At 44.1% G+C, this 19,454-nt stretch overlaps 1 protein-coding gene and 1 pseudogene across 1 annotated transcript; both read right to left on the minus strand.

The window, feature by feature from the left end:
• Window positions 1–1,365: 1,365 nt before the first annotated feature.
• Window positions 1,366–2,404, minus strand: LOC112445805 (melanoma-associated antigen B5-like; annotated as a pseudogene).
• Window positions 2,405–6,258: 3,854 nt separating this feature from the next.
• On the minus strand, window positions 6,259–7,335 carry LOC112445806 (melanoma-associated antigen B4-like). Its single transcript, XM_024989309.2, has one exon. It carries the CDS (start codon window positions 7,333–7,335, stop codon window positions 6,421–6,423), a length of 915 nt encoding a protein of 304 aa, XP_024845077.1. The 3' UTR covers window positions 6,259–6,420.
• Between the last annotated feature and the right edge of the window lie 12,119 nt (window positions 7,336–19,454).

Consider the following 19,454-nt stretch of genomic DNA (forward strand, 5'->3'; position numbering starts at 1 on the left):
GCAAAGCAGATTTAAAAGCGCCTATATGGCAAATCGTTATTCTTACTGTACTTAGATAAATAATCAGGCCAAGTTTATTCAATTTAGACTTCTTTTGCAAACAAATTAGGTCTTAGTTTTCCTGTCTTCGGGAGAAATGAGAGAGATGATAGACAGAAAAGAATGGTTCAATACAAAGTGTACTACACATGTGTGGGTATTAGGTTCTAGTGGTTTTCTGTTCTCATGAAGTTTTATTATTTACCTGCAAACTCGGTTGGATCCTGAATTTTTCTAGTGTCCACCTGTATCTAGCTGCAACTTTCTTACTAAAATTCCCAATTTCTCCCATCCATTTGATGTGTCTGTGGGGAGATGGGTAGCCCCGTGTGATACACCTCTGCCATCGTAATCCACTCACTCTCCCATTCTTTTGACTTGAATCACTGAGAACTAACATTGCCATTTTCCTGAAGTCCTGCAACGTGAAGCTAGAAGACTTGATGCAAGATGAGAGCGATTGTCACAGCAGCTCATGTTCAAATAGACTTCCCAATCCCTCCCAGAATCAGAGTCTTTTCCAATGAGTCAACTCTTTGCATGAGGTGGCCAAAATACTGGAGTTTCAGCTTTAGCATCATTCCTTCCAAAGAAATTCCAGTGCTGATCTCTTAGGGTGGGCCATAAGCCAATGTGACTATAAGAAGAAATTGAGACACAAAAAGAGGCACCAGGGATATATGCCTTCAATAGGAATGCCAAGTGAAGAGGGTGGCCACCTGGCAGCCAAGGGGAGAGGCCTCAGGGTAAACCAGCCCTCATCTTGGACTTGCAGCCTCTAGAACTCTGAGAAAATAAATTTCCATTGTTTGAGCCACTCATTCTGTGGGGTTTTGTTGTGGAAAGCCTAACAAATCAGTATGTTAGCCCAGGTAGAGATTTCTTCCTGGATAGTCTTTTTACTTTCCTGTCATTCCTAAAGGCTATCTTAAGATCTTGATTATGTGATTGCAGCTCCTTGTTTCTAAAGTTGTTTGGGCATTGGCTAGGTTTTGATCTTAGCCTCACCAGAACTAACATAGAGCCTTTCAAAGAGCAGATGCTGAAAAAATAAATGAAGACAGTAAGAGGTCTAATTTGTTAAGGTTTAATACCTCCTGCATTTTTCAAGAAGCATATCAAGGCATAAATTATTTAATTTTACAAAACAGAAGACAGAAAAGATGGAGAACAATCAAGGTTCATCATGTTTTGAAATTTTTTTCATTTTATTTTTTCATTCCATTGTCCCAGCAGTATTATTGCGGGATTGCTTCCCATTTCAGCAGAAGTCCCTATTTTGATGTCAAATTTTTTTATCTGGATGATTTTTTAAAGTCTTGGTCTTCAGTAGGGGTGGGAGAAGCTGCTGGACGTGGCTGTGGAACATGCTTGGAAGTGACAGTGGTGCCACGCCTGGCTGGAACTGTGGCTCGACCTCTCTCCTCCTCATCTCGCAAAGCTTCTTCATAATGTGATGAGAAGGCACTGGGGACAGTATCATTGACTTTTGCCAAAAACTTCAAGACTTTCATTTTGCTGGTTTCAACATGGGCTCGTGGGCTCCACAAGAACTCGTAACGTGGAGGATCGCCATTGGCAACCTGGTGGTACTCCAGGTACTTCATCATCACAAAGTCTTTGGTGATGAGCTTTCTGGACTCTCCGTAGATGAAGTGTTTTCTCCCAGCATATACTTGCATCATATTCAAGAATTTCCAGATGTCTTCCTCAGCGGCACAGTTGCCCTTCATGAAGATCACACCCAGAACTGTCATCAAGAGACCGGTCTTAGGTAAGCCCCTACCATCCCACACTCTCCCATTGTTGGGCAGGTTCAGTTTGCTGACAAGGTCATAGGAGTGGATGGTTGAATCAACTTCCTTCAAGCCAACTGCAAAGACAGCCTCGATGTGTTCAGAGGCTCTTTTGAGAATCTCCACAAATCGCTTATGGTATCTTGGGTGGATAATCTTCAGCATGTCTTCTTCATGATGGGCTGCTTTATTTTATATTTATGCAGAAGGAACTGTTCCAACAAACTTGTCATGCTGTTCAGAGTATCCCTGTAGGTGTTCTTGGTAGAAGATGAGACATTGGAGGAACCTGAATCTTCCTCATCTTGACTGGTATCTTCTACATCAGATGTTGTGTCAGAAGTAGTTGAAAAAGTGCTGGTAGTAGATGGAGCCTCTAAAGACCCCTGGGAAGTGCTATTTGACCCAGTAGCTGATGAGCTCTGTGAATTATCTTCTAAAAGAGAAGAGGTAGAGGGAAACTCTTCCATTACTGCAGTGGGCTGAACTCTCTTGTGACTCTGGAGCTCATATCGGGCCTGGTGGTGTTTCTCATGGATGCAGAGCTTATGATTCTGACCCCGAGGCATGATGCCTGTGCTGGGGTCAATGATTAGAAGTGTGAGTAGGAGGGCAGGTGATAAGGGCTCACAGGAAGACGAAGGTTGAGTGTGCAGACGCAGCACGGAAATACCACCTTGGTTATCAGGAAAGCTACATTTGTGCTTTACTTGAGGGCACTGTTCTGAAAAACCGCAGGGTTCCTATTCTCTTATCAGTCCTTTGGGAAACATATTGAAGGAAATTAGAGTGATCTTTAGGCTTCATCCTGCTACCCCTGCCTCAGGCACACTGGGGTGACAGAAGGGGCTTGTAGTCTCCTACACAGAGGCATCTGTTATTTCACATTCAAGACCACCACCCAACTAGTGCCCAGTCTTAGGACCCATTCCCTCTGCTGTCCTGTAGTTGTCATTACAAATTTCCCTGGGATTTCGGAGAAATGAAGAGGGCCTCAGCTTATCACCCCAGTTAGTAGTTATCACCCAGTGCTGAGTGCTCAGTGGGAAGTTTTCTGTCTTGCATTTGGAGTCCTCAACATGAATTAAGAGGGCTTCCTTTAGTTCCCCATAGAGCCTGGTGTCCCCACCCCTTTCTTGGAATAGTATCTGCACCTTCATACTAAGGGGTTCACCTCCTACACACCTGATGTAAATAAATGTTGATGGAACTTGAGTTGATAGCTCTGCCCTGGTTTTTCAAGGGCTATAAGAACAGGGCTGGTTTGATTATCACTTCTTTTCATTGGTAGATGATCCCTCAGTCCTTGCTTTGACCTCTGGTGTGGCCTGAAATACTACCCTCCCTTCCACTTAGGTCCACCCCTTCTACTACTATACTTTCTTATAGTAGGGCAAGCATCTCTGTGAGAACCCTAGGAGAAAGTAAGATTCTCCTCATCCTTCCATACCTGTCCTTGGTCTTCTGCGGTGCAGAGGATGAGATGCATCATATGGTTATGGGATGTGCAGTTCCCTTCGTCTTCAGGGTATTCAGTTGGTTTCTGGAAAACCTGGAAATAATCCCACTGCTGGCCCTAGGCTATACCCCTTGGACCATGTCCTGATCCCTCTTGTGACATCATAGAAGGAAATGGGCATGTAATGCCAACAATGAGCAGGTATTCCAGGGATGCCACCAGGAAGGGCATAGTTATGTGTGGTTTCCTGAGTTCTGAGGTCAGGGGTTTTGTAAGTCCAAAGCTGGACTCCTGGCAGCATCTGGGGCTCCTTTCTCTGTTTACATAAGGGAGATCTCCTCTGACTAAGGTCCTCACTCCCTGTGGTGCCAGAGAGGGAAAGTCTGGGAATGCCACACGAGGCTACTCCTACCTGTGCCTTCAGGGACCACATCAGGATTCAGGTTTCTTGGGGCCCTCTGTGTTCAGTGTAGGGGTATGCCGTCACTCAGGTGCCTCACCTTGACTCCTGGGAGAGTCTGGATTTCCTCTTTCTTCCAACCTAAAATGACCTATGTAAACCAAAGGCCATGTCCTTGCAAGCCCTGAAAAGAAGTGAGGGAATGCGCAGCCTGGCAGCCCTGTCTTGGGCTTCTGAGAGCTGACGCAGGCCAGTCTCTCTGTGACTTCAGTTCCTCATTCATCTGTCTTTACCTTAAGTCCTGTCTCTTCTATGAGAGCCTTCTTGGGTAAAGCCACGTCTTTGAAAAGTCTTAGTCTGCCTGCAACAAATCTCACAGAGAATGGGCTGAGTCCCAGGAGTGGTAGGGTAGCTGCAGTCCGGGAGGGGGCCCCAGCATAGGTGGTGTGCCATCAGAGAAAACACGCTGATCTCTTCCTTCTCTTCACTGACCAGACACAGCCTCTTGTAGAACCTTCACTCTTAACAGATTTATTCTCTGAAAGGAAGGGGCTGAATTAAATGATTTTCTGCATCCCTGATCTACTGCCATTTACTGACATTTCCTTTGTAGATAAATTGTCACTGAATGCTGTCTCCTTCCTTATTCGTACTTCACTTTTGTTTTCATTTTTTGTTACTTACTTCTGGGGCTTTTTATTCCAAAACCGTGTTTGGGGTATGAAATTCTGCTATTTCACATGTGAAATACCTTTTGGACTCATGTTCAGAAAGAGGAAATGACCCAAGGTTAGCCTCCTCCTGGAGGAGTGGCACAGTATGGGCTCTGGAGGAATTCAGTGCCAGGGTTCAGTCCAGCTCCTATCATTTATGAGCTTTGAATTTCAGCTTCTTTATTCCAGCTTCTTTATCTGGAAATTGTGTTTGAAAGAGTCTATAGTGTAGGACGACAGACATGTGTGATGTATGTAAATCACCTGGCACAGTATGAGGCAAGCTTTGGTACTTTGAATGAATGGCAGTTATTACAAATGTGATTTTGACCCCAAATGGTAACAAAATTCCATCACATAATTTTATTTCCAGCCTATATTAGAGAATATGCAACTCCAAACAATAATCAAATCGACATCAGCACTAATGCTCTCCAGCAAGTAAAACTAAGCAGTATTTCCCTATTTGAGCACCTGTTTTAATAGGTGTTTGGGGTTATCTTCTCCACATGGATGCAAGGACAAGTTCATTTGTCTCAAGGACCAGCAACTTCCCTCTCAGGTGTCCAAACCACCCCCAATTTAATCCCACTGACAGCAAAAATTGAGCCCTCCCTTAAAGTTTGCCAAATTACACTAAACATAACCTAATTAAACTGCCTGTTTAACAGAGCAAGTTCTGTTGCTTCCATCCCAGAAAAAGAGAGACAGTCCAGTGACGTCTTGGCATCTCGCTTCAATGGGTATCACCCTTATTTCTCAGAAACTCTGGACAGCTTTTGATGAAAATGTGTATTTTGAGTGTTCACTTGCCCTGGCTCAAGTGCACAGGGCCCCTTCCATTCCCTATGGATTTTGGATATCCCCAAATAATGGTGAATATATGGTTTAGATATATTCCAGGTTTACAGCCTCACCTCTGAGAACCATCATATGAGTGTCTGGCATCACTCCCACAGCTTCATCTAGCCCATCATGCATCTGGCCTGAACACGACCTCCCACCGAGGAACTAGACTTTTCCCAAGACCCAATGCCACCTTAATCAGGTAACTTCGCCTTCCTTGCTCTCATCTGGAACCTCCTCTTCCACACCTCCGCCATTTAAATTTATGATTTGTTTATTCCTTAGAGTTAGCTCACCACCTTCCTTATATGGTCCCTGCTGCTAGACTCAAAATTCCATGGGCAGTGGCTTGGGCTTCATTTTCTTACCAACCCAGTACTACAAGAAATCCTTCTAATCAGAATATGGTCAATGAATTTGGGAGAAAAAGGAAATAATGAGCAAAGACTCTCTTTTATTATGATATAAGTGTCATACAGTTTGAATAAGCTAAACAAATCTCAGTCCATGTTATTAACTTTTACAAAGAAAGAGGACAGATAAGAAGACAAACAGAATAAACCAGCATTTACTCTGAAAGCTTTGTGATCCCAAATACTTATCTCTAGGATTCTTACACATTTCCAAGTAAAATTCTATTCCAATGTTATGTTATCTTGTTCTGGACCATAAGGAAAATACTGAAGTCTTTTCAACTTGTTTACATATAATGAGCTCTTAGTCTTAAACCTAACAGTAGTAAACATGACATCCATGACATTAATAAACCTAGATTCTGAAGCAAGATAAACCTTACGAATAGTAGTGAAATTTAAAAATAAAAAAATCCTTTACCTCCCTACCTAAACCATCTATTTTTGACTAAATATTATTCATATGGATAAAAGGAAAACATGTATATTTTGTTAAACCTGCACCTAAACTCCCTTACTACTTAAAACTGTGAGGAACATATGGGTTTTCTTCCCCACACCCCTACTACCCTGCGCTATTTAAGAGGTGGAGTGTTCTTTTCCAACACAAAGGGAACAAAGTGCCCTGACCCCTCCCTAGATGTGGGAAGAGCTGTAGGACTTGGCCCTGGTAGGGGCACTGGCTTCAGCCACTGTTGGAACCCAGGCCACGCCTCTCAGCCCTGCTCTCTCCACCTGATCTCTCAGAGCCTCGTCATAAGAGGTCTGGGAAGGAACTCGGGACCGTATCCTGGATCTTGGCCAGAACTTCCAACACCTTCATCTTAGTGGTCTCAGCATAAGCTCTCGGGCCCCACAGGAACTCGTAGCCCGGAGGATCACTATTGGGCACCTGGTGGTAGTTGAGGTACCCCTTCTGCACCAGATCTTTGGTGATGAGCTTTCTGGGCTCCCCAAAGATTAAGTGCTTCTTCCCAGCATGGATCCCCAACACATTGAGGAAATGCCAGACCTCCTCCTCACTGGCGCGATTACCCTTCATAAAGATGATGCCCAGGAGCGCCATGAGGAGACCAGACTTGGGCAGCTCCTCCTCATCACTTGAACCTTCCTCAACCCCAAGACTGAACTTGTTGACGAGGGTGTAGATGTTCCTGCTGCAATCGACTTCCTTCAGCTCCAGGCCAAACACCAGCTCCACTCGCTCAGAGGCTCTGCTCGGGATCTCAGGGAAGTGCTGCTCGTACTTCCTGCCAATGACATTCAGCATGGCATTCTGTGTGATGGACTCCTTCTTGGTGTACCTCTCCAGCAGGAAATCCATCACCATGCTGGCCTTCCTCATCAGAGGATCTTTGCGAATGCTCCGAGTTACCAGGTCTTCCCGGGCAGCATCTGCACTTTCCTTCTTGGGGCCCTGGGCACCTTCCTCAGTTCCTGCACAGGAAGCCTCTGCAACAGGAGAGCTAGGGGCCATGGCTCCCTGAAGCTCCTGGCAATCGCCAGCAGCAAGGGAGCTCGGAGGAGAACCCTGAGGGACAGAAGAGGGGGAGGAGGGGCACTCCTCTCCTGGGGCTCCAGGAGCACTGGCCTGGGCCTCCTGAGTGTCCCCCTGGACCTGGTGGCATTTCCCACGGGCATGATGCTTGTTTTTGTGCTTCCGAGGCATGATGATACAGGTCAGGGACTGCAGTTAGGAAGGCAGGCAACAAGAGCACCTGGAAAAGGGTAAGGAAATGTGAGCACCTTCGCAGGGAGAGTTGTCCCTGGTTTAAACCAAGTCTGCTTCATAAGGGGCCTTCAGTCCACTACTCTAGGACCCACAAGTCTCCTGTTCGCCTAGTCAGCGTGTCCCCTAAGACCTCTGAGGAGGAAGTGAGAGTGAGCCCTGGGGCACAGCCATACAGCCCTGCCTGGGCGTTAGAGGGGGACCTGTGGGGGCCAGCAGGGGAGGCATGTCCTTTCAGGTCACATTCAGAGTTAGGATGAAAAATGGGGAATGACCCCCTAGCACCCGCCCCGATTCCTCTTCTGCTCTGAAGCTGATGCTGCCACCTTCCCTGTGACTCTGGAAATGGAGAGGAGGGAGCGCTCAGCCTCCCACCTAAGGGTCCCGGGACCTGCCCTTCCGTACGCAAGCTCTAACCTCCCCACTCAACCGCAGCCTCCCCTCCCTGTGTTTGGCCGGTAGGAACTACTGACCACAGGGGAGTGTCCAGATTCACCCGTGTGTCCGGGAAGATGGTCCTCACCCTGGCTCCTCCTGAGCCCTGACATCCTCCCTGTACTGACCAGCTACCAACCCCTCCGACCGAGGTGCCCTCCTCCCTCAGTGTCCCACATCCGAGATCACAGGAAGGCTGACCCCCAGTTATTAGAGCTGCCCGGATCCTACCCAGATGCTGTGAGGCCAAGTCGCGGGGGGGGTGGAGGTTTTGCGTAGCCACCATTCTGGGGTGTGGAGACCCTCAGTCCCCCCCGATGGTCCCTCCTTTAGCTACAGGCTCGGGGCTTTCCCTCTACTGAGCAGAACTGGAGTCCACCAGCCCAAGACCGAAGCCGTCCTATCGGAGACCACCTGGGTGAAGTGGATGGACCTGGGGCTTAAGATGCAGGCCCGAATCTTCCAGGGGAGAGCAGGGGCAGGGTGGCCGGGGGTTGTCCGGCCCCCTCTTTTCAGAGGGAAAGGTTTGGTCGTGCCGGACATGGGTTCACACTTGTAACTTACATCACCTCACACTTGGACACCTGATGAGACATGGGAGTCCTCCATCTGGGCACCCTACACGGCAGTTCTCTAAGACGGCAGCAGCTCTCAAAGATGGCTTCAAAGCCCCAGCGTGTGTGCATGGTCGTCACTTCCTGTCATGTGGTTCTGTGATCCAGGCGGACAGCAGAGGTGGGGCCAGGGTAGGCGGGGTTCCAGGGGAGCTTCCCGGAGGATTGGCATGTGCACTTTTCCTGGAATCGTTGAATCATGAGACCTTCCCTGTACTGAGCAGACTCTTAGGGCCTCCCTCCCTCCCAGGCTCTAGCTTCCGTCAGCACCCCAGCAGGAATTGTTTCTGGCCTGTCCAAACAGGCTTCTTGGAGCTCCTGAGAATGACAGTGAGGGCACTTTCGGGCCCCGTCTTCTGGGCTGTGTGATGCTCCGTCCACTCTCCATATCTTCCCTTGACCCCTGTAGGTGGTGGGCTACGTCCCATCTGCTGACCTGAGGTCAAGGCCTCCCATCGAAGACATCAAGTCCCGAGACTCTTGGTGAGAAGTGCACGTACATCTCGTCTGGACCCTTCTGCCTGAGGCTTCCAGGAAATGGCTGCTGCAGGTAAGATGAGCTGAGAGGAAAGGATGGGAGACTGCCTTCTGTGGTGTGGAACCCCTCACATCTCACTCAGGGTCTTCATACTGACTGCTGAAAGGGCCTGGAAATCCTTCCCTTTCTGAATGAACCCACCCCTGTCCCCCACCATGCCCCACACCATCCCAGCAGAGTAAGTGAAGGGGCTCCTTAGCCTGACGGTTCTCACTATAGGCTCTTAGTCGACTGCAGGGGCATTGCTCGAAAGTTCTGAGGTGAATTTCTGTCCTTAGGTACAATTTTGGGGGTACTAAGTTTTCTCTTTTAGTCCCTGCATGATAGTCTATTAAGGTGATCACTTTAAAGGGCCAGTTGTCTTCCACTAACAAAGTTTGTGCTGGTTATTTCATGACGTCTGGGCCATGCTGCCACGTCCAACTCAAATTTGTTCCCCATGGTCTTGGCATGGGAGCTGTGAGATGCTACCTCAGATTCCTTCAGTGAGGCTGTAGCGATTCATGGCCCCAGGGCACAGTGGAAGAATCAAGAGCTGAACTTTAAAGCCTTTTCCAGCTGATCCTGTTGTCTTCTTCCCTTGTAGCCTGCACAGCCCTTGTCAGTCTCTTAGGACTCCCTCACCTTGACACTCATAGGGTCAAGTTCATTAGAGACTTATTTTGCCTCAGGCACTATTTAGTTTTGTGTTTTGCCTGCTGTTAATAGTTGTCTTTATTCCTTGTATAAGTTTTCCATGGTTTATTCTGGGTACAGGAAACAGCAGCCCATGTTTGATTGTGGTCTCAGCTGGTCTGACTGGAGTAGATATGTAAAGGAGTTAAGGAACATTGACAGTCTTACAATATGTGCTCCTCAGGAATACACATAACATACTATTCTGTTTGAGACTTCTTTGTCCTAAGGCTGTCAGGAAATTCTTCTTGTTGCCACTATGTGGATCCTATACATTGTTCTGAGGTTTCTTTGTAGGTAAACTTTTTTGGTATGGTTGCTTTTATTTGTGATGGATTTTCTATTACATGATCTAAGTAATTGTTGATTCTTCCAGGCCAGACTCTTGGTTTTGCTATGGTGATCTATTTTATATGAGATAGCTGAAGTTATTTATATGTTTGAATACTTTCTGTGTGTGTTTCCTCAGATTTTTAATTCGAGGATAATTTCCCAAGTTATCTTTTGTTCTTCATTGTTCCTGTCACTTATTCATTTGGCATTGTTGTATATAACTCTGTACTGGCTATGTGTTCTTGTCCAGATTTTTTCTACATTTAAATCAGTAGAGCGTTTATGAAAAATTTTAATTGGAGGAGAATTGCTTTATAGTGTGTTAGTTTCTGTTGTACAACAGTATGAAGCAGCTCTAAGTATACATATATTCCCTCCATGAGCGTCCCTCACGCCACCCCCATCTCAGTCCTCCAGGTTATCACGGAACAGCAGTCTGAGCTCCCTCTGTTGTAGAGCACCTCCCCACTAGCTCTCTCTTGTATACATGATAGTGCATATATGTCATAGCCACTCTCAGTTTGTCCCTCTCTCTCCATCCCTTGTTGTGTCCACATCTTTTCTCTACATGTGTCTCTGTTCCTACCCTGCAAATAGATTCATCACTGCCATTTTCTAGATTCCATATGAATGTGTTAATACACAATACTTTTTGTTCTCTTTCTGACTTACTTCACTCCGTGAAACAGACTCTAGGTGCATCCACCTCACTGCCACTGACTGAAATTTGTTACTTTTATGGTTGAGTAATATTCCATTGTATATATCTACCACAACTTCTGTATCTATTCAACTGGCAGTGGAAGTTGAGGTGGATGCTTCCATATCCTAGCTATTGTAAATAGTGCTGCAATAAACAGTGCGGTCCGTGAATCTTTTCACACATGGCTTTCTCAGTGTGTATGCCCAGTAGTGGGATTGCTGATTCACTGGGTAGTTTTATTTCTAGTTTTTAAAGGACTCTCCATACTGTTCTCCATAGTGGCTATATCAATTTACATTCCCCCTCAAAGTGCAAGAGGGTTCTCTTTTCTCCATGCCACTTTAGCACTGATTGTTTCTAGATTTTTTTTATGATAGCCATTCTGGCAAGTGTGAGATGATGCATCATTGTAGATTTGGTTTGCATTTATTTCATAATGAGTGGTGAACATCTTGTCTTGTGAGCCTCTGTATTTTTTTAAGAACAGATTTAGGATTACAGAAAATTTAGCAGATAGTGTACAGAGTCCTATAGTGCCAGTCTCTTTCTATAGAGCCAGTCTCTTCCTCCACTTAGCATCTTCTGTAATTAACATCTTGGATTGGTTCAACTGACACAAGTTCATTTGTTAAAACTGAGCAACTAATATCAATATAGTGTTATTACCTATTGTCCATTGCTTACAATATATTTTACTTTTGTTGTTTTGCAGTTCTGTGTTGTTGCTTTTGTTCAGTTGCTCAGTCATCTCTGACTGTGACCCCATGATCCGTAGCACACCAGGCTCCCTATTCTTCACAAACTCTTGGAGTTGGCTCAGACTCATGTCCATCCAATCAGTGATGCCATCCAACCAACTCATCCTCTGCTGCCTCCTTTTCTTTTTCCCTTCAACGTTTACCAACATCAGGGTCCTTACCATTGAGTCGGCTCTTCCCATCAGGTGGCCAAAAGTTTGGAGCTTCAACTGCAGCATCAGATATTCCCGAGAATATTCAGTGTTGATTCCCTTCAGAAATGACTGGTTTGGTCCCCTTTCTGTCCAGGGGACTCTCAAGAGTCTTCTCCAGCATCAAAATTCAACAGCATGAATTTTTCAGCTCTCAGCCTTCTTTATGGTCCAGCACTCACATCCACACATGACTCCTGGGAAAATCATGGCTTTGACTAGAAACACCTCTTTTACTAATGTGATGTCTCTGCTTTCTGTTACGTGATCTACATTTGTCATAGCTTCTCTTTCAAGGAAACAGCGTCTTTTAATTTCATGGCATCTTTTAATTTGGGGATTCCCTCATAGCTCAGTTGGTAAAGAATCTGCCAGCAGTGCAGGAGATCTGGGGTCAATTCCTAGCTCAGGTAGATCCCCTGGAGAAGGAAACGGCAACCCACTTCAGTATTCATGCCTACAGAATCTCATGGACAGAGGAGCCTGGGAGGCTACAGCCCATGGGGTCACAAGAGTCAGACAGGACTTAGTCACTAAACCACCACCACCACCGTCATGGCTGCATCCACCATCCACAGTGGTTTTGGAGAAGAAAATTAAATCTTCCGTTGTTTCTACTTTTTCCTCATCTGTTTGCCATGAAGTGTTGGGACCAGATCCCATGATCTTAGTTTCTTGAATGTTGAGTTTTAAGCCAGCTTTTTCATTCTTTTCTTTCACTCTCATCGAGGGTGTTCCACTTAACTTTCTGCCATAAGGGTGGTATCATATGCATATCTCAAAGTATTGATATTTCTGCCAGCAATTTGATTCCAGCTTCTGTTCCTCCATCCGGGAATTTTCATGATATACTGTGCATATAACTTAAATAATCAGGGTGACAATATGCAGCCTTAATGTACTCGTGTCCCAATTTTGAACCTGTCTGTTGTTCTGTGTCCACTTCTAACTGTTGCTTCTTGACCTGTATACTGATTTCTCAGAAAGCAGGTAAGGTGGACTGGTATTCCCATCTCTTTAATAATTTTGCAGTTTCCTGTGATGCACACAGGCAAAGGCTTTTACATAGTCAAACAAGTAGAAGTTTTTCTGGAGTTCTCTTGCTTTGCCTATGACCCAGTGGAGATTACCAATTTGATATCTGAGCCCTCTGCCTTTTCTGAATCCAGCTTGTACATATTGAAGTTCTGTTTTCAGACACTTTTGCAGTGTACCTTGAAGGATTTTGAGCATTCCCTTGCTTGCATGTGAAATGAGTGCAATTATATGATACTTTGAACAGTCGTTGGCATTGCACTTTTTCGGATTGGAATGAAAGCTTACCTTTTCCAGTCCTGTGTCCTCTGCTGAGTGGTCCAAATTTGCTGGCATATTGAGTGCAGTACTTTAACAACATCATCATTTAGGGTTTGAAATAGCTCAGCTGAAATTCCATCACCTCCACTAGCTTTGTTCTTAGGAATGCTTCCTAAGGCCCACTTGACTTCACACTCCTGGATGTCTGGCTCTAAGTGAGTGATCACAACATCGCTGTTATCTGGGTCATAAAGACCTTTGTTGAACAGTTATTCTGTATATCCTTGCCACCTCTTCTTAAAATCCTTTGCTTCTGTTGTGTCCCTATAGTTTCTGTCCTTTATTGTGCCCATCTTTGCATGAAATGTTCCCTTGGTATCTCTAATTTTCTTAAAGAGAACTCTAGTGTTTCCCATTCTATTTTTCCCCTCTATTTCTTTGCATTTTTCACTTGAAAATGCTTTCTTATTACTCCTTACTGCTCTTTGGAAATCTGCATTCAGATTCGTACACCTTTCCTTTGCCTTTTGCTTCCCTTTGTTCTCAGGTAATTGTAAGGCCTCCTCAGACGACCATTTAGCCTTTTTCATTTCTTTTTCTTGTGGATGGTGTTGGTTACTACCTCCTATACCTTGTTCTGAACCTTCATCTTCAGTTTTTCAGGCAGTCTTCCTACCACATCATATCCCTTGAAACTATTCCTCACCTCCACTGTATAACCATAAGGAACTTGATTTATGTCATATTTGAATGGCCTAGTGGTTTTCTGTACTTTCTTCAACTTAAGTCTGTATTTTGCAGTAAGGAGCTTATGATCTGAGCCAGAGTGAGCTCCGGGTCATGTTTATGCAGACTATGTAGAGCTTCTCCATCTTCAGCTGCAAGTTATTCCTTTACTTCCTACTTTTCCTTTCCAGTCCCCTATTATGAAAAGGACATTTTTTGGGGATGTTGGTTCTAGGCTGTGATGTACATCTTCATAGCACCACTGGACTCTAGCTTCTTTGGCATCAGTGGTTGGAGCATAGACTTGGATTACTGTGATGCTGAATACTTTGCCCTGGAAATGAACCAAGATCATTCTGTCCTTGTGGACACTGCACCCAGTACCTGCAGTTCGCAGTCTTTTTTTGACTATGAGACTGGTCCATTTCTTCTAATGGATTTTTGCCCACAGATACAATGGTAATCTTAATTAAATTCACCCATTCCTGTCCATGTTAGTTGTCTGATTTCTCAAATGTTGACGGTTACTCTTACCATCTCCTGTTTGACCAATTTCCATTGATTCATGGACCTAACATTCAAGGTTCCTATGTATTATTGTTCTTTACAGCATCGGACTTTACTTTTACCACCAGACATCCACAACTAAGCATGGTTTTGACTTTGGTCAAGTCTCTTCATTCTTTCTGGAGCTATTTCTGGGCTCTTCCCCAGTAGCATATTAGACACCTACTGACCTGGGGGGCTCAGGTATCTCCCCCTGGTATGATCTCCTGGTATCATATCTTTTTGCCTTTTCATGATGTTCATGGGGTTCTTGAGGCAAGGATACTGAAGTGGTTTGCTATTCTCCTCTCCAGTGGACCACATTTTGTTAAAATTCTCCACCATGACCCTTCCACCTTGGGTGGCCCTACAAAGCCTGGCCCGTAGCTTTTGAGTTACACAAAGGTGTGATCCACGTGATTAATTTAGGTTAGCTTTGTGTGATTGTAGTTTTTGTTCTAGAGAACAGGGCATTGGAATTCTTCTGTCTGCCCTCTGAAGAATGAGTTAAGAGGCTTGTGGAAGCTTGATGATGGGAGGGACTGGCTATGAGGAAACATGGCTCTTGCTCTATTGGGCAGGGTAATGGTCAGTAAATAAATAAATAAAAATCAGAAAAGCATAAAGAAATATGTAATTATATCAATATGAGTAAAATCCTTAATGACATTCGTAGCCATTAGTTTGTTATTGAATACCTCATTAAGAATTTTGAACAAGAGAGAAATATGTGAGATGAAGCTAATATGGAGGAAGATGATACTTCCCTCTGCCCTTCTAGGTTTTTGTGGGTGGTCGAAGAATTAAACTGAAGTGAGACAGATTAATAGGATAAAATAAAAGTATAATAACACATAGACATGAGAGAGACCCAGGAAAACTGTATAGCTCATCAAGATGGCCAAAGCCCAGAGCCAAAGAGAAAAGAAAATTTTAATGGTAGTTCTTTGGGACCTGAAAGGATAGGAAGACAGTTCACATGGAGATGGGAAAGGGAATGTTGGTAAACGTATGTTTTCTGTGCCAGGCAGAGACCCCGGGCCACAGAGTGGACTCTCATCTCTAGGCCCTGCCATGATTTCGTCACCACACCTTGCCCATAATCTTTGTAGCTATCTCTGGTCATAGTTCTCTTCAGGGAACAGGACCCTTGCCTAAGTTCTTTCAGGCAGTTAGGCCAGAGGTCAAGTTCCTTTCTGAGTCTTTTGGCCTTGATTGTTTTCAGTTAGAATAATCTGTGTATCAAAAGAGACATTTTTAGATGGCATGTTTTGCTCTCCCATACTAACTAGGAAAGTAAAAACAATTACATTAAAGAAGAGAAAGTTAAAAAGTTATTAATCCTAGTTTCCTTTGTATGACATTTACATTTTGAAAGATACATGTTAACATATAAAAACATTGTGTGAAATAACAGCCTATGAAGGAAAAATCTGATTTACTTTGCATTGTTCTTTGGAACATCAAGGAATGTTTAAATAAAAGTACATTTATAGTCACTGTTTAGAGTCAATGGCAGCAAATATTTCTTGCAGTATGTTGCTTTACAATGTTGTGTTAGCTTCTATTCCATACTGAAAGTAATCAGACATACATATACATATATCCTCTCACTTTGGATTTCCCTCGCATTTAGGACATCCCAGTGAATTAAGGAGAGTTCCCTGTGCTATACAGTATATTCCCAACAGTTGTCTATTTTATACATAGTATCAATAGTGTGTATGTGTCAATCCCAATATTCTAATTCCTCTTACCCTAACCTTTCCCCCTTGGTACCATACATTAGTTCTCTATATCACTGTCTTTATTTCTGCTTTGCAAATAGGGTCACCTGTGCCATTCTTCTCGATCCCACATATATACGTTAATTTTCAATCTTTGTTTTTCTCTTTCTGACTTCCATCTCTGTATAACACTCTCTAGGTACATCCACCTCTCTAAAAATGACACAATTTTGTTCATTTTTATGACTGAGTAATATTCCACTGGGTTACCCTCGTGGGTCAATGGTAAATAATCCACCTGCCAATGCAGGAACCGTGATTTCAATTTCTGGGTCAGGAAGATTCCCTGAAGAAGGAAATGGCAACACACCCCAGTATTTTTACCTGGGAATTCCCAAGGATAGAAGATTCCGGTGAGCTACAGTCCTTGGTGTCTCAGAAGAATCACATACAACTTAGCGACAAAATAACAAGAATAATATTCCATCGCATATACCTTCCACAGTTTCTTTGTACTTGCATCTGTTGTTGTACATCTACGTTTCTTCCATGTGCTGGTTGTTGTAAACAGTCCTGCAGTGAACATTAGAGTGCTTGTCTGTTTTTGAATTATGGGTCTGTGGTCTCTGTGGCAGAGTTAATGCTGACCTCTAAGAAGGCTTATGCCAAGGAGGACCTCTAGGACTGCTTCTGCCAGTGCCCCCATCCCTGTAGTGAGCCCCAGCTGACCCATGCCTCCACAGGAGACTGTCGAACACTTGGAGGTAGGTCTGATTCACTCTCCTGTGGAGTAATGCTCCTTTTCTCTGGGTCTTGGTGCACGCGAGACTTTGTTTGTGCCCTCCAAGAATGGTGTGTCTGTTTCCCTTACTTGTCTGGCAGTCCTATAATCAAATCCCACTGCCCTTCAAGGTCAGATGAACAGGGAATTACAATTCCCTTTGTCAGAACCGCAGGCTGGATTCCTTGATGTGAGGTGCAGAGCTTTCACAATCGTGGGAGAACTTCTTTGGTATTTTTGTTCTCCAGTTACCTACTCAGAGGGTATGGGATTTGAATTCATTGTGATTGTACCCCTCCTATTATCTTGTTGCGACTTTCACTTTTTTTTTGAACGTGATGTATGATTTTCGGTGTGTTCCAGCATCCTGTTGATAGTTGTTCAACAGCTAGTTGCAGTTATGGTGCAGGAGGAGACAAACAGACATCCTTCTACACTGCCGTCTTGAAACAGAAGCCTCTGAAATACAGTTTGGAGTAATGAGATGACAGGAGAACTGAAGGACACTAGGTCTGCCTCAGGCTGGGAGGAGTGGAACAGTGTGGCCTCTCGACAGATGCAGACCAAATGTCTATTTCCAGCTCTGTCACAAGTTGTGAATTTGAGAATATTACCAAATTCATAATCTGCAAAGTGAGTCTTCTAAACCCTATTTTGTAGAACTATTGTAATATATGTGATATTTATAAAGCTCTTGCAATAAGGGGTTTCAAAGAATGACATTTATTCCTCTGACAATGACTACAGACCATAGTTTGTGAATTTTTTTTTAGTTGCATGAGATATCAGAAATATGTTGCACTTTCAGAATGAACACAGTTCTGCTTAGTAAAACTAAATAAAATTTCCACATTTGTAAATATGCCATTTGAATGTAGAGGAATCTCCCCTGCCTGGATGCTACTCAGAACTTTTAGAATTTGTGTCAAGGACAAAGATCTTCCCTTCCAGTTGCCTTTTCATCCATACCACCACCCCCCCGTTTTCATTAATTTCACCAGCACCAAAAGTGTAGCCTTCATTTGAAGTTCCCCAAATTATGCTTAAAATAGGTAGTAGAACATTTCTGTAACATAGTGGCCTCTGACCCTAGTGTGGAGACTGCTGTTACTGTGGATATAAGATATCTCAGTTCAAGGAAATACCATCCTTCTTTCCGGCAAACACCCTGGAGGAGTGGGGTTAAATCCCGAGTTGTGCACTGTGTTGCCCTATTCTGGGGCAGGAGCACAGAACCCATTTTATTCCTGTCTCAGGTGGAGATTCTCTCTGTTTTACCCACAGTCTCAAAGTAAAAATCAAGGGTAATCTTCCATTTCATTCTTCAGGCTCTCAACTTAAACCCCCCATTTCAGTGTCATCCCCCGCCCTCAATTCACTCAGCCTCATTTAGCCTAGCAACCCACCTAACTTCAAATTACCTCCTCAAGGGAACTGCAGTGTTCCAAAGTGCCCACATTCGTTGCCTCTAAGCATTTACTTTTGAATGCTCTAATCTGTAACCTCCTCTCCTTCCCATCCCTTGTTTCAACTTGTCACATGTTCAGGTCTCAAAGGGTATCTCCCCATCTGCTTGATATGGCGGCAACTTATAGACACTTAACTTCTATGGACAGTGGCTCAGGCTTCTTTTTATTACCATCCCCAGTTCTGCCATGGAGCATTCCAAGGATTCGATACTCAATTAGTGGTTGGAAATACGAGTGACAATGATAAAGTTGTCTAATTTATTACTATTTAATTTCTCATACAATGTTGAATAAACTCAGGAAATACTTTTACTATAAAGGAGTATTAAAAGAATTTAACAAAACCAAAAACTTACCAAATTTACTTTTTCTTTTCTTTTTTACTTGACCTAAGTTATTTTACCACAGAGTCTCTTGAAATTTGCATGAAAATCCCTCTTCCATTGCTGTGTTTTCTTGTTCTAGATCACACAGCAATCAAAAATTTCTAAATTTGCATTATAAAATATAAAAACGTTAACTGGAACCTGCTAAACAGTAATAAATATGTGATCTATATCTTGACCAGCGGAACGCTGATTTCCTGTTTTTGTCCTAGCAAAGAGAAAGAATTCGTTAGAGAAACAGAGCAGTTTTAAGTAGCAGTTTTATGAAGCAGAGCAAAATTACAGTCCTAAGAAAGCTGTAATGAAAGCAGGCTGTCTGGAAATCAGAAGCGGTCCTGCCATGTGGTAGGGTCATGTGTGTCCTGTGTCATTTGACTGACAAGTTGATGGACAGCTTTAGGTTATATAACTTTTCTCCTAGTGTGCAGGCAGTTACCCATAAGTACCCAAGCAAAATCCATGGAGTGGGAGGGAAGACAGAAACCACAGTGCTATTTTTTATAAATATGGCATCATGAACCCTGGGTTACAGTAGTCACCGTTTAGGTCTTGGTGCACCTATGCCACCCCGTGCTGGCACTTTGTCTTGCTTGGTCCTGACGTGGCTGGAAACCCAGTGGTGGTCATTGGCCAGAACAAGAAGACTCTCTGGGTGTGCTCTCACCACCAGTGTTCAGGTGGGGAAGAGAAAGACAAAGCATCCCTGGCTGCTAACCTGGCTCAAGTATTATACTCCCAATTAGATTCTGAGCAGGGAACAGCCATCGTTCCCATGGGAAATGGTTGGGAGTTTGTCATGTGATACCTGTCTCCCAGCTGAGTGCAGAATCTGTATATAGTTGTCCTTTCTGCCTGAGAGAATGTCTGAGCAAGGATGATAT

Source organism: Bos taurus, unplaced genomic scaffold (genome assembly GCF_002263795.3).
Source record: "Bos taurus isolate L1 Dominette 01449 registration number 42190680 breed Hereford unplaced genomic scaffold, ARS-UCD2.0 ScbfJmS_892_Leftover_ScbfJmS_927, whole genome shotgun sequence".
NCBI lineage: Eukaryota > Metazoa > Chordata > Mammalia > Artiodactyla > Bovidae > Bos > Bos taurus.